The sequence below is a fragment of the Rhinolophus hipposideros genome (assembly GCF_964194185.1).
Source record: "Rhinolophus hipposideros genome assembly, chromosome: 20".
NCBI lineage: Eukaryota > Metazoa > Chordata > Mammalia > Chiroptera > Rhinolophidae > Rhinolophus > Rhinolophus hipposideros.
In genome coordinates this window covers 10740002-10751392 of record NC_138066.1, presented here as the reverse complement: position 1 = coordinate 10751392, position 11391 = coordinate 10740002, and the positions used below count along the sequence as shown (strand labels likewise).

Genomic DNA, 11391 nt, shown 5'->3' with positions numbered 1-11391 from the left:
CAAATGAAGGCATTGGGGAAATAAATTAGGGGAGAGGAGGCTCCTAGCTGGCCCTGTTCAGCTCTGTCTCACAGGCCCAGCGGTAGGGCCTCCGGCAGACGTCATCATTCCAGCGGCCATCATCTGTGAAGTGGGCACAGTCCTCACCTCCCCCAAGCCCGTGCCCATACCAGTCATCCGGCTGCTCTGGTCTCCAGTTCCTAAGAAGACCAGACAAATGTGGGCCCCAGAAGGCCAGACCCTCAGCAGAGCCCAAAGAGTCCCTCTCACCCTGGAACTCACTCAGCTGGGACACCCGGGCCCAGGCCAGAGGGATAAAGTACAGCATGCACACACTCACTTGAAGCCTGTCTCGTAGTCTGTTCCGTCCACCCATCTCCAGGGCCCATTTTGGTCAGTGAGGCCTATCCACATATTTCCAGGGCCCATATGGTGCTGGACAAATTTCTGGGGAGAAAGGAGGGTGATGACCTCTCTGTAGACGAGTCAGCCTCCCAGATGAGCCCTCCAGAGCCCTCACCTGCTCCTCCCGGGAGCCAACCACAACCAAGTGCCCGTTCTCCAGCTGGCAGTACTTCTCAGCCTCAGGCCAGGGCTTCCCAGTACGAGAGAACCAGTAGCAGCTGCCTTCAAACTCCAGCCAGTTAACAGGGCAGCAGGTCTTTTCAGAGCCTGAGGGTAGCAGAGAGGGTGGGTGGAGGAGCTGAGGTGCTGCCAGGAGGGAAGGTGGGCAGAAAAGCACGTCTGCCATCCCTCACCATTGCCCTGGAGAATGGCCAGCTGACAGCTTAGGCTTCGAATGTCAGACACAAAGGATTTCACATGGAGGAGCAAGCTGGAGTGATCTGGGGAGACAGAGGGCAGAGGGGGAGGGAAAGATGAGAGTGGAGAAGGAAAGGAGGTCAGTATGAGCACTGCGGCTTGGGAAGGGATTGCATCTGCATGCGGGACCAAAGGCCAATCCCAGATGCCCCTGCCACAAGACCCCTCGGTTTGGACTGAGACACCCCTGTATCCTATATACACATGCTCCTTCTCTGACCTTCACTCAGCTCCTGCTGCTGCTTCTCCAGCTGCGACTCCAGGGACTTCATCTTTCTGCCCACACCTCCTCCTGCGGGAGAAACTTGCTCAGTGTCCCAAGTCCCTAGTGTTCCACAGCCCCTCAGCCTCAGCCCTGGCTCCCCTCACCCTGAGTGCGCAGCTCCTTGACTTCGGCTTCCGTGCTCACTGTGAAATTGCTGAACGTCTCTCTCAAGGACCGCAGCTCCTCCTGCAGCTTGGAGTCTGGGCAGGAGAGGGTGTGGATAGGACAAAATGAGAGGACTCTGTCCACCATCACAGCAGCCGGCATTCCCCCACCACCAACCCCCCATATTGCTTTCTTCCCAGCCCACCCCGGGGGCACCTACTCTGGGATCCAATCACACAGACAACCACCAGCAGCAGGAGGCTGAGGCCCAGGGAGAGCAGGAGGAGGCGGGGTCCGGAGCAGAGACGCTGAAAGAGTGGCTGGGGAGGAGGCGGCCCTGCAAGAGAAGAGGACGTCAGGGTCTCAGGGACAAAGGGGAGTCTGGGGCAGCTCTAGCGTCCTAGGAGGAGAGCAGGCTAAGGCTCCTCTAGAAGACTAGGAGGAACCATATAGATTAAGAAGTATGGGCAATGGGTGACCCTGAGGAGTCAGAGGCAACTGGAGTTGGGGAAGGGAAGAGGGTTATGGATAGACAGATGCAAAGCTTTGACCTTCCCTAGGCCTGCCCAGGCCCTGGACCTTTGCTGACATCTAGTGGCTTGACTGTGTCAGTGCGGCTGATGAACCTCATCAGAGCCTTGAGGACCAAGTTGAGCGAGAGACGGGTGGAGTGAGCCGCCAGCTGGGGCAAGAGAAGCGGGATTCTTTCTCTCCCCACGAATCCCACTGCTCTTTGGCTGAGTGCAGAAAGAGAAGGCGGAGTAGCCAGACTTCAGGTCCTTCCAGTTGCTTCGACCCAGGGAGCCCAGTCCCTGTGAGCTGGAATGTGGGGCTTCCTCTCCATTTTCTCCTCCCCTGTAGCCTCTTCCCCCATCAAAGGGCACTCCCGTCCCCCAAGAACTGTATCCTCGCTGAGCCCAAACAAGATCTCTCTCTGACCTGAAAGGGGGTCGGGGGGCTGTTTTTGATGTAGGAGGGCCTCATCCTCCCTCAGATCAGAGATCCCTCAGCCTCTTCACAGAAATCTTACCCTTTGATGAACTGATCCTGGACACCCCCCACCCCGCCACACACACACACACACACACACACACACATTAATGGGATGTTGGAAGAGGAAAGGAGGAGGAGGCCTAACTTCTTCCAGTTACACCCACACCCCTAGGCCCACCCCCTCCCCAGGGCCAAGGATTGAGAGGCATGCAGAAGCCCCTACACCCTAAACCTCCTCTAAGAGAGGTGGTTTAGATACTGTGTTCTTGTAAAGAGAGACGACCCAGTGACAGAATCAGGGATCACAGAAAGAAGCAGGAGCTGAGGTGAGGGAGCCAGAGCCACCTAATGCCTTTCAGAAATGGGGGGAGGTTTCTGCTCACCTCCTCTGAGCTGCTGATCATTCTCCTCGTTGTCCAGATGCTGAAGATCTTGATACTGCTTTGTCATGGTAGGGTTGGCTGGGGTTAGAGTTGAGATTGGAACTGAACAGAGTTGGAGTGTGGAGTCCGATCCCTTTCTAAATGATTGGTGGCTACCTAAAGACCTTTCTTCTTTCCCCCATTCCCTCCCAGGCCTGACACCCAAAATCCATCTTCTGAAATTTTCCCACCCTGCCCTACCCCTCCTGACAGCAGGTCCCCTCCACCATTCCCCCATCCCACCCCTAGTAAGTCCCCTGCCTTTCTTCCCCATTTACTTGCTGAAGGTCTCAAGAGTGACTCCTGGGTACCCACAATGCTGTGCAAGTCCCAGGCTAAGAAGGGAGCTGAAGCCTGGAGATTTAGGGTGTGCAGACAACCCTGGATAGTGGGAGAGGAGGAAGGGGCAGGGTCCACACGAGGGCCCCGAGCCCTGTGCGTCTGCGTGTCTGCTTGTCTGTGTGTCCTAGAGCTCTGAACCTGGCATCAACAGTGCCAGGGACTTTGGACGTAAACAGAGGTGGAAATGGATTTGAAACTCAGGGGATCTGTGGGGGTGGGAAGGGGGGTTAGCAGGGATGTGTTGCCTCTGCTTTCTTCCCTGAGGAGGGGGAATCTCCTGATCTGTCCCCTACATCCCCATTTACTGGTCACCTCACTCATTGCATGGTTTGGGAGGGGAACCAGACCAGGGGGGCAGGGTTGCCATTTACCTTCTGCCCCTGCCCCCGTCACTTCCTGCCTCTAAATTCCCAGAATTGTTGGTGTCTCCAAATATCCCTGACAGGGATCAGAAGGACCGTTCGTTGCTCTTGCCCAACCTGGGCCTGTGACCCTGGCATCTGAACCTAGGCCCCAGCTTCCTTGGGGGCTCACCACCAGACTCCCCGGCTCCGGCTGACTGGCTTTATTCACTTTCCTGGAGTAAAGTTCCCCAGCAGCATGGGGGGCAATGGGGGGAGAGCAGAAGAGCAGGCTTTCCCCACCCCAACCTGGATTGGTGCCAACAAACCTTCATTGACTCCTACTGTGTGCCTTGGGCTTTTCATTCATTAACTCTTCTCATTATCCCCAGAGCACATCCTCAGGTAAGGAAACTGAGGCTCAGAAGATAAGAGCTTACCCAGGGTCACATCACAAGGAAGCAGCAGAGGAAGGACTGGAACTGGGGATGCCTGATTCTAGCATCTTGTGCTGTCACCATGGCTGGGTCTTGGGGTCCCAGAGATGCTAAAATGTGGTTCCTCACAGTCCTGGGGGTGGGGGTTAGGGAGGGTTGTGTGAATTCAAAGTATGCTAAATTAGAAATTGGGCAAGATTAAAGGTATTCATAAGTTTCTCTTTAGGCCCCAAATGTGAAATCATGCAAATCCTATGTCAGTTATTTCATGAGAAAACTAGCATTTGGAGTTTTACATTATGTGAGACATTCAGAAACACGTCCATCGCATAAAGTATGAAAGCCCTGGCTGCACCCTCTTTTGTCTTAAAAAAGGCCCATGTTGTTGGCATGCACTTGGACTGTGCCCAGTAATTTTGGTGACTATTGGGCTGTTATTTTAGTATTCTCTGATATTGTTCCTCACAATCTGCTTTATTCAGACAAACAAACCTACTCTGTTTGGGTTAGAACAGTGGCTATCCCTGCAGGAGTAGTGATTGGAAGGGAGCATGGGGGGCTTCTGGGGTGATGGAAATGTTCAGCTTCTTGATCTGGATTCTGGTTGCACGGGCGTGTTCAGTTTGTAAAACTGCAGAAGGCTGTACACATACACAGAAAGCAGTGCCTGTAACCACGGTCCCCAAGCAGTGCTTGGACCAGTGCTGAAGAACACACTCCAAAGCCAATAACTTTAGAATGGGAATCAGAGGTGATAAAACACTGTGAAGAAAGCCAGACAAACAACGTGGAACATCAGGTCACTAATTTACAAGCAAGCCCTCTTTAAAACATTGGAGATAATCCTCAGAAACTAAAAAGTAGCTAAAAACAAAACTATGCCACAAGGGTGGTAGATCTATGCACTCTGAGAATTCGTCCACCCTTTACATTTATTCCTTTAAAAATATATACCTTGAATTATGCAAAGTCTTCAGAGACAAAGCCTCATGTACGAGGTCTGACAATTAAGTTTGCGAGCTCATCCTAGAAAAAGTGCTGCACACCTCACTGCTGAATATCACTACGGTCACCTTCAAAGTCCTCCCTTTGGGAAGCTATGCACCGACACCAGTGCCTAGTCCACACTTCAAAGCAATTTTCTAATCTTTTTCTGGAATAGCCATCAGAGCTGTCGTCGTATTAACCTTAATGTCAGAAATGTCATAAAAATGTCTTCCTTGGGGGCCGGCCCCGTGGCTCAGGCGGATGGAGCGCCATGCTCCTAACGCCGAATGCTGCCGGTTCGATTCCCACATGGGCCAGTGGGGCTCTCAACCACAAGGTTGCCAGTTTAATTTCTCGACTCCCGCAAGGGATGGTGGGCTGTGCCCCCTGCAACTAGAAAAACGGCAACTGGACCTGGAGCTGAGCTGCACCCTCCACAACTAAGACTGAAAGGACAACAACTTGATTTGGCAAAAAGTCCTGGAAGTACACACTGTTCCCCAATAAAGTCCTGTTCCCCTTCCCCAATAAAAAAAGAAAAACAAAATCTTTAAAAACTAATAAAATATAAAAAAATAAAAATGTCTTCCTTTCAATTTTCCTTTATCTTTGGGTAAAGAAAGAAGTCATTGGGGGCCAGATCAGGTGAGTAGGGAGGGTGTTCCAGTTATTTGTTTACTGGCTAAAAACTCCCTCACAGACAGTGAGCTGGTGCATTGTCGTGATGCAAGAGCCATGAATTGTTGGCGAAAAGTTCAGGTCAGCTAACTTTTTCACGCAGCCTTTTCAGCTCTTCCAAATAGTGAACATAGTTAACTGTCCAGTTGGTACAAATTCATAATGAATAATCCCTCTGATATCAAAAAAGGTTAGCAACATCTTTGCAACAAGTTCACGAACTTAATTGTCAGACCTCGTATGCATTTTCTATGATTGAGTTACAACGTACCACACACTTGGTGGCTTAAAACAACACTTATTTATTAGCTCACAGCTCTGTAGGGCAGAAGTCCAACTGGATTCTCTGCTCGTAGTTTCACAAAGCCGAGGTCAAGGTGCTGACAGAACTTATTCATTTATGGAGGCAAAGGAAAAGAATCTGCTTCCAAGTCCAGTCAAGTTGTTGACAGAATCCAGCTCCTTGCAGCTATAAGATTAAAGTCCCCAGTTCCTTGCTGACTGTCAACCATGGGCCACCCTCTCTTCCTAAAGGCCTCTGCATTCCTCATCATGTGGCCCCTCCATCTTCAAAGTCAGCAACAGTGACTGGAATCTTTCTCGTGCTTCAAATCTCTCTGACTTCCTCTGTACCTTTAAAGGGACTCATGTCATTAGATCAGGCCCACCTGCATAATCTTTCTGTCTTAAAGTCAACTGTGTATTATATGAGGTGTGATAAAAATACGGTGAATGTTTCAATTTTTAAAAATTTATTACAGTAAAAGACACATTGCCATTAATCCCCCTCAAAATATTCCCCCTCGCTTCGAACACATTTATCCCATCATTCTTGCCACTTTCTGAAGCAGTTCTGGAAGTCCTCTTTCGTGAGTGTCTTTAGTTGCACTGTCATGGCTGCCCCGATGTCCTAAACATTTACCTTTTGTGGTCATCTTTGACTTTGAAGAGCCAGACGTCGCATGGTACCACACCAAGTGAATAAGGTGGATGAGGACATACTGTAATGTTTTTGTTTAACAGAAATTAGTGTACCAGAAGCAATGTATGACATAGAGTATTGCCATGAATGGAGGATGAAGTAAAGACACGAAAGAGGACTTCCAGAACTGCTTCAGAAAGTGGCAAGAACAATGCGATAAGTGTTTTGGAAGCAAAGGGGAGTATTTTGAGGGGGATTAATGGCAATGTGTCTTTTACTGTAATAAATGTTTTTATTTACACATTTGCCGTATTTTTCGATCATACCGTGTGTGTGTACATTTTTATACACTTATATATAATAGGTCCTATCTTAATTTCATCAATAAGTTCTGCGACTTTAAACGATATATAGCAATACCAATTTTACCATAGGCTGATTTATATAAACAAGAGTTAATTTCCTACAGCCTCTCATCAGTGTTGTAACAAAACGACATTGAATGAAATGTTATTCAAGGACCTGCTGTATGTATAATCATATGTAAGATTAACTATATATAACATAACTGTTAGAGTGATATCTCATCATATTCACTGGTTCCAAGGAATATTGGGGGCCACTCTGCCTACCACACTTCACACAAAGCGACCTTGTCCCCTCTGAGTGCACTTTCCTGTAGAATGCGGAACACATGTCGAGAGCAATTTACAGAGAGGCTGGCCTCCAAACCTGGGGCCTCACCTCCTGGCATTAGACAAAGGCTCCCTAGAGGAGGTCTGAAATGTTGGTCTGGGAAAACAGGATTTTATCAGTGGGAATAAGCAAGTGACCCTGGGGAGAGGAAACAGTCACAGAAGAGAAATGGCCGGAGAGGTAGCTTGGACCATCCTGAGATGGGCCTTGAATCTCGGGGTGAGGCATTTTGAACGGCATTCAGAAGTGCAGAGGTCTCCAAAGTGGGGGACATGCACCCAAAAGGGTCACAAGATCATTTATTAGTGTAGCAAGAAGACATTAGACCTTTATATACATTTTCATCCCTTTTCTTTAGATTTCTACTTGGGAATATATTTTATAAGGCACATAACAGATGTTTACAGTGGCCATGTGTCAGTGATCTATTGCTGCAAAATGATCGCTCCAAAACTTAGCAACTTCAAACGAGGGCTATTTATCATCTCAGTTTCTGAGGGGCAAGAATCTGGGCGCAGCTTAGCCGGTTGGTTCTGGCTCAGTCTCTCGTGCCGTTGCATTCAGGATGTCAGTCAGTGCTATTTCATTTGAAGTCTTGACAGAGTCTGGAGAAGCAGCTTCCAAGGTGATACTCACACGCTGGCAAGTTAATGCTGGCTATTGGCAGGAGGCCTCAGCTCCTCACCCCCTGAGTGTTTCTGCAGGGCTGCTTGAGTGTCCTCACAACATAGCAGCTGGCTTCCCCCAGAGCAAATAATTCGAAGGCACAGGATGGAAGTGCAATTTCTTCCACAACCTCGGAAGCTGGGGGTTACACAGTCAGCCCACTCAATGTAGAAGGGAACTACAAAGAGCGTGAATAAGAACAGGGGAGAATAATCATGGGCCATCTTGAAGGCTGGCTACTACAACATGTATAGAATTATTAGGTGTGGGAATACATATTGGGGAACACAAACCCAAAAACATTTTACTGATGGGTCCCTGAACAACAAAGTTAAAGACTGACTATAGACTACGGGGCTCATGAAGAGTTGTAGGCAGGGTAGTGGTGAGCTCAGACCTGTCATCTGAACAATGGCCTGGCCTTGGGGAAGGTGATGGCTTAAAGGTGGGTTGCCAAGAATCAGGGAGCTCAGTCAGGAGGCTACTGGGTTGGTGTCAGTGAGAAACAGTAAGGCTTGAGGCCAGAGAGGTAATGTGACATGGGCAGAACTTAGCAGAGGAATGGAGCAGACCTGGTGGCGGCTGAATGTGTGCAGTGAGGGAGGAGAGGATGGAGCAGGGGGAAGACAGCAGAGCCCCTGACCAGAACCCAGAAGTCTTCTGGAGATGGGTCTGGAAATCTCTGGAAGGACAGAGATTTCTGGGCTGGAGACACTGATGGCATAGGCTTGGGTGTGGCCCAGGTGTTGCAAAATGCCTTTGATGACCTCTGCCCAGTGAGAGGGCACAGTGGGAAGGAAGCAGCAGAGGAAAAGCCTGAGGACTAACAATCATGAGCTGGGTAGTGGAAGTGACCTTCAGGGCCAGTTCTGGGGACCCCGAATGCCATGTTAAAGACTGCCAAGGACAGAAGAGGATGGGCCTCCTATCAGAGTGAGTCAGGAAGAGAGAAGGGCTTCTCAGGCAGGGGGAGGCCTGAGCATTGAAGGGGCAGGTAGAGCGAGGGCACGCTTGGATGCTGAGAAGGAAGGATGCTGGAGGTCCCCAGAAAGATGTTAAGGGGTGAAAGACTAGTACAGCAGAAAGAGCCTGACGGCTGATGACAGATCTGAGTTCACCTTGCTCACACTGGGAAAGGGGGCTTAATGCTCATCTCAAAGAGTTATTGTCAACTTAAGTGAGAAAATTAGTGAAAAAGCACTTAAGGCAGTGACTGGCACATACAAAATGCTTAGCACGAGCTAGTTATTTTCATTCTTATCATCACTAGCAGCACAGCCAAGAGTTGTTAGACCTTCAGAACCTCTGAATGTGTGGGAGGGTGGCGGGGGAGGAAGGTTGGGATCAGGGTAGCAGAGGATGTCTCTCCCCAAATCCCAGAGGGTGGTTAGCAACTTCCCTGGGGCAGAACTGGGGTGTTGTCTGAGGTACGTATGAGACCTGGCTTCTGAGCTCCCTCAGCTCTTGCCTACCCCTCAAAGCACTTTCAACTACATGTTTGGAATGGGCCTGCCTAGCTCATGCCCCAGACCACGGTTGGAACTACACCTCATTCCCCTCGGCATCCAGCAGACCTCAAGAAGAGATGACTGAACAAGTGGGCAGAGGGGAAAAGAGGAGGCTCAGTGCTTTTCAAAATGGGTGACCCAGTCGCCCAAATCTAGGAGAGGGTGAGCAGGGCTTGGGTGGCAGTGAAGCAGGAGAGGCTAAAGGAGGTGCCCTCAGGCTGGAGGGCTAAGCACCAGGAGCAGCGGTAAGCGAAGAGGGGGCTCCCCAGCGCTGGCAGGAAATGACCAGTGCACACGTTTAAAATGGGAACCCAAACAATCCATCCAAAAGCTTCAATATGTGCTCCTGTAGCCAGCGGGGCCTGAGATCCGTCTCTGGTAGCGTCCTTCTCCCTCCTGGCTCTCTTCTCCCCAGCTCCACTGTCTCCATCCCAGGCAGCGTTGGGACAGCCAGGATTCTGTGACCCAGGACCCTCTGCTCCTCTTTCTTATTTTTATTTAGAGGATGACATCTTTAGAAAAATTTAAAACTCCAAATGTTTCCAGGTTTTATTTAACTTTCAAGTTTACCCAGTAACTGAGACTAGATCACGAGGCCAATGGCAATATGCTACCCTTTTCTAAGTGTGCCAAGCAGGATGCCAAAGGCATTACATGGATTACTCTCCTTTATTCCTCGCAGTAATCCAGCAAGATGGGCAGTTATTATTCCCATTTTACATATAGGGAAACTGAGGCTCAGAGAAGTTAGGCTCTTTGCCCAGCTACAGTGAGGCCACATTTCTCATCCTAACCTCACCACTGCCCCCTACCGCACCTTCTCCACCAGCATGGGGCGGGACCGGGGTAAGGGGCAGGGCCCAGTTGCACCCTTCTTAAACAGCTTACAACAGAGCTTTTTATGGCACTTTTTTAAAAAAAATCCACATAAAATCCTCAGGCCTTGCTTACTTCTCTGACCCAGCTCCTATTTATCTCTCTGCCCCCACCCTGCTGCACCTGTTTTCTCTGGCATTCCAAACTTCTTACCTTGCTGTTCCTCTCTCTACCTAGTACACACCCCCACCCCAGCCTTCCTCATCGTTTGCATCTCAAATATTGCTCCAAGAGGCCTCCCTATCTAAATGAGCAAGGACACATACCCACACTTTGCTTAGTATTACCATCATTATTTTAAATTCTCAGCATTCCTTTACTTCCTACTGTCTGTTGTCCCCACTGTATAAATCTCAAGTTCCCTGACATTGCATTCCTAGCCTTTCAAACACTACCTGGCACCAAAGAAGATCCAAATAAGTATTTGTGGAAACAAATAGAGGGGGATGGAGGAGTCAGGATTTGAACCCATCTGTTTGGGTATCCTGTGCACCTATCCATACGAGGTCTCTTTAAACAGCCAGAGACGAGCTTTATAGATTTGGAAGAATACATCCCAAACTGCTAACATGCTTCCCTGAGAACTATGTGGAATGAAATGGGGAGGGACCTTTCTTTTAGCCATATATATTTATATATTTATTTGAATTTTTGTAAGCTACATTACTTTTGTAATCTAAAAAATAATGCATGCAGAACTAGGTGATTTCACCCCCTTCTCAGTGAAGTCTCCTTAACCCCTTAGAGCCAGATATGTTACCTGCACACACCTTCCATAGCTCAGATTTCTCCCTTCAGCTGATGGCAGAGAACATCAGCACAGCCTCAAACCATCTGTTCCTACACAGAACCAAGCTAAGATTATTTGAAGAACATTCTGGGAAGCACTGCTTCTCCACCCAGCAAGACATCAGAATCACCTGGGAAGTTTCCTGAAATGCAGACCTCTGAGTCCAACCCCCAGGATTGGGTTTACTGGATACAGTACTGCACAGAAAACCTTCAGGGTAATCCAGAGGGAACCACTGGTTTAGGTTGACACACTTCCAGGGATCTCTGCCTTTATCATTGGATCAATTTAGGTTGAGGCAGCCATGCCCTCCCCAGAATCACTGCCCATGAGGGTGGTCTTTTGCACCCAACTCTCAAATTCTGTCAGGGGTAACTCTAAAAACGGCCCTTTTGCACTGTTGAGGACTTAACCATAACTCACAATTCTTAGTACCCTCCACCTCAGCCTTCCCCCTTGGGGCCCCTGAATCAGAGGGAGAAAGGGGTGGTATCACAGCAGGTGCCGGCTAAAGCTCATCTGTGCTGCAGCTGAGGCCTTC

The 11391-nt window shown here is 49.3% G+C and overlaps 1 protein-coding gene across 3 annotated transcripts; it reads right to left on the bottom strand.

Annotated features, from left to right (window-relative positions):
- Positions 1-2635, bottom strand: LOC308488538 (asialoglycoprotein receptor 1-like; the record flags this gene model as incomplete). Of its 3 annotated transcripts, none has more annotated exons than XM_081028337.1 (8): positions 1-200; positions 341-447; positions 521-672; positions 759-845; positions 1043-1114; positions 1192-1287; positions 1413-1584; positions 2561-2635. In XM_081028337.1, the coding sequence occupies 8 exons, from the start codon at positions 2633-2635 to the stop codon at positions 44-46; spliced, it is 918 nt and encodes a 305-aa protein (XP_080884463.1). In that variant the 3' UTR covers positions 1-43. The 3 variants fall into 3 exon arrangements, with proteins under 3 accessions (XP_080884463.1, XP_080884464.1, XP_080884465.1); XM_081028338.1 differs by having other exon boundaries at positions 1413-1529; positions 2569-2635; XM_081028339.1 differs by lacking the exon at positions 1413-1584 and having other exon boundaries at positions 2569-2635.
- Between the last annotated feature and the right edge of the window lie 8756 nt (positions 2636-11391).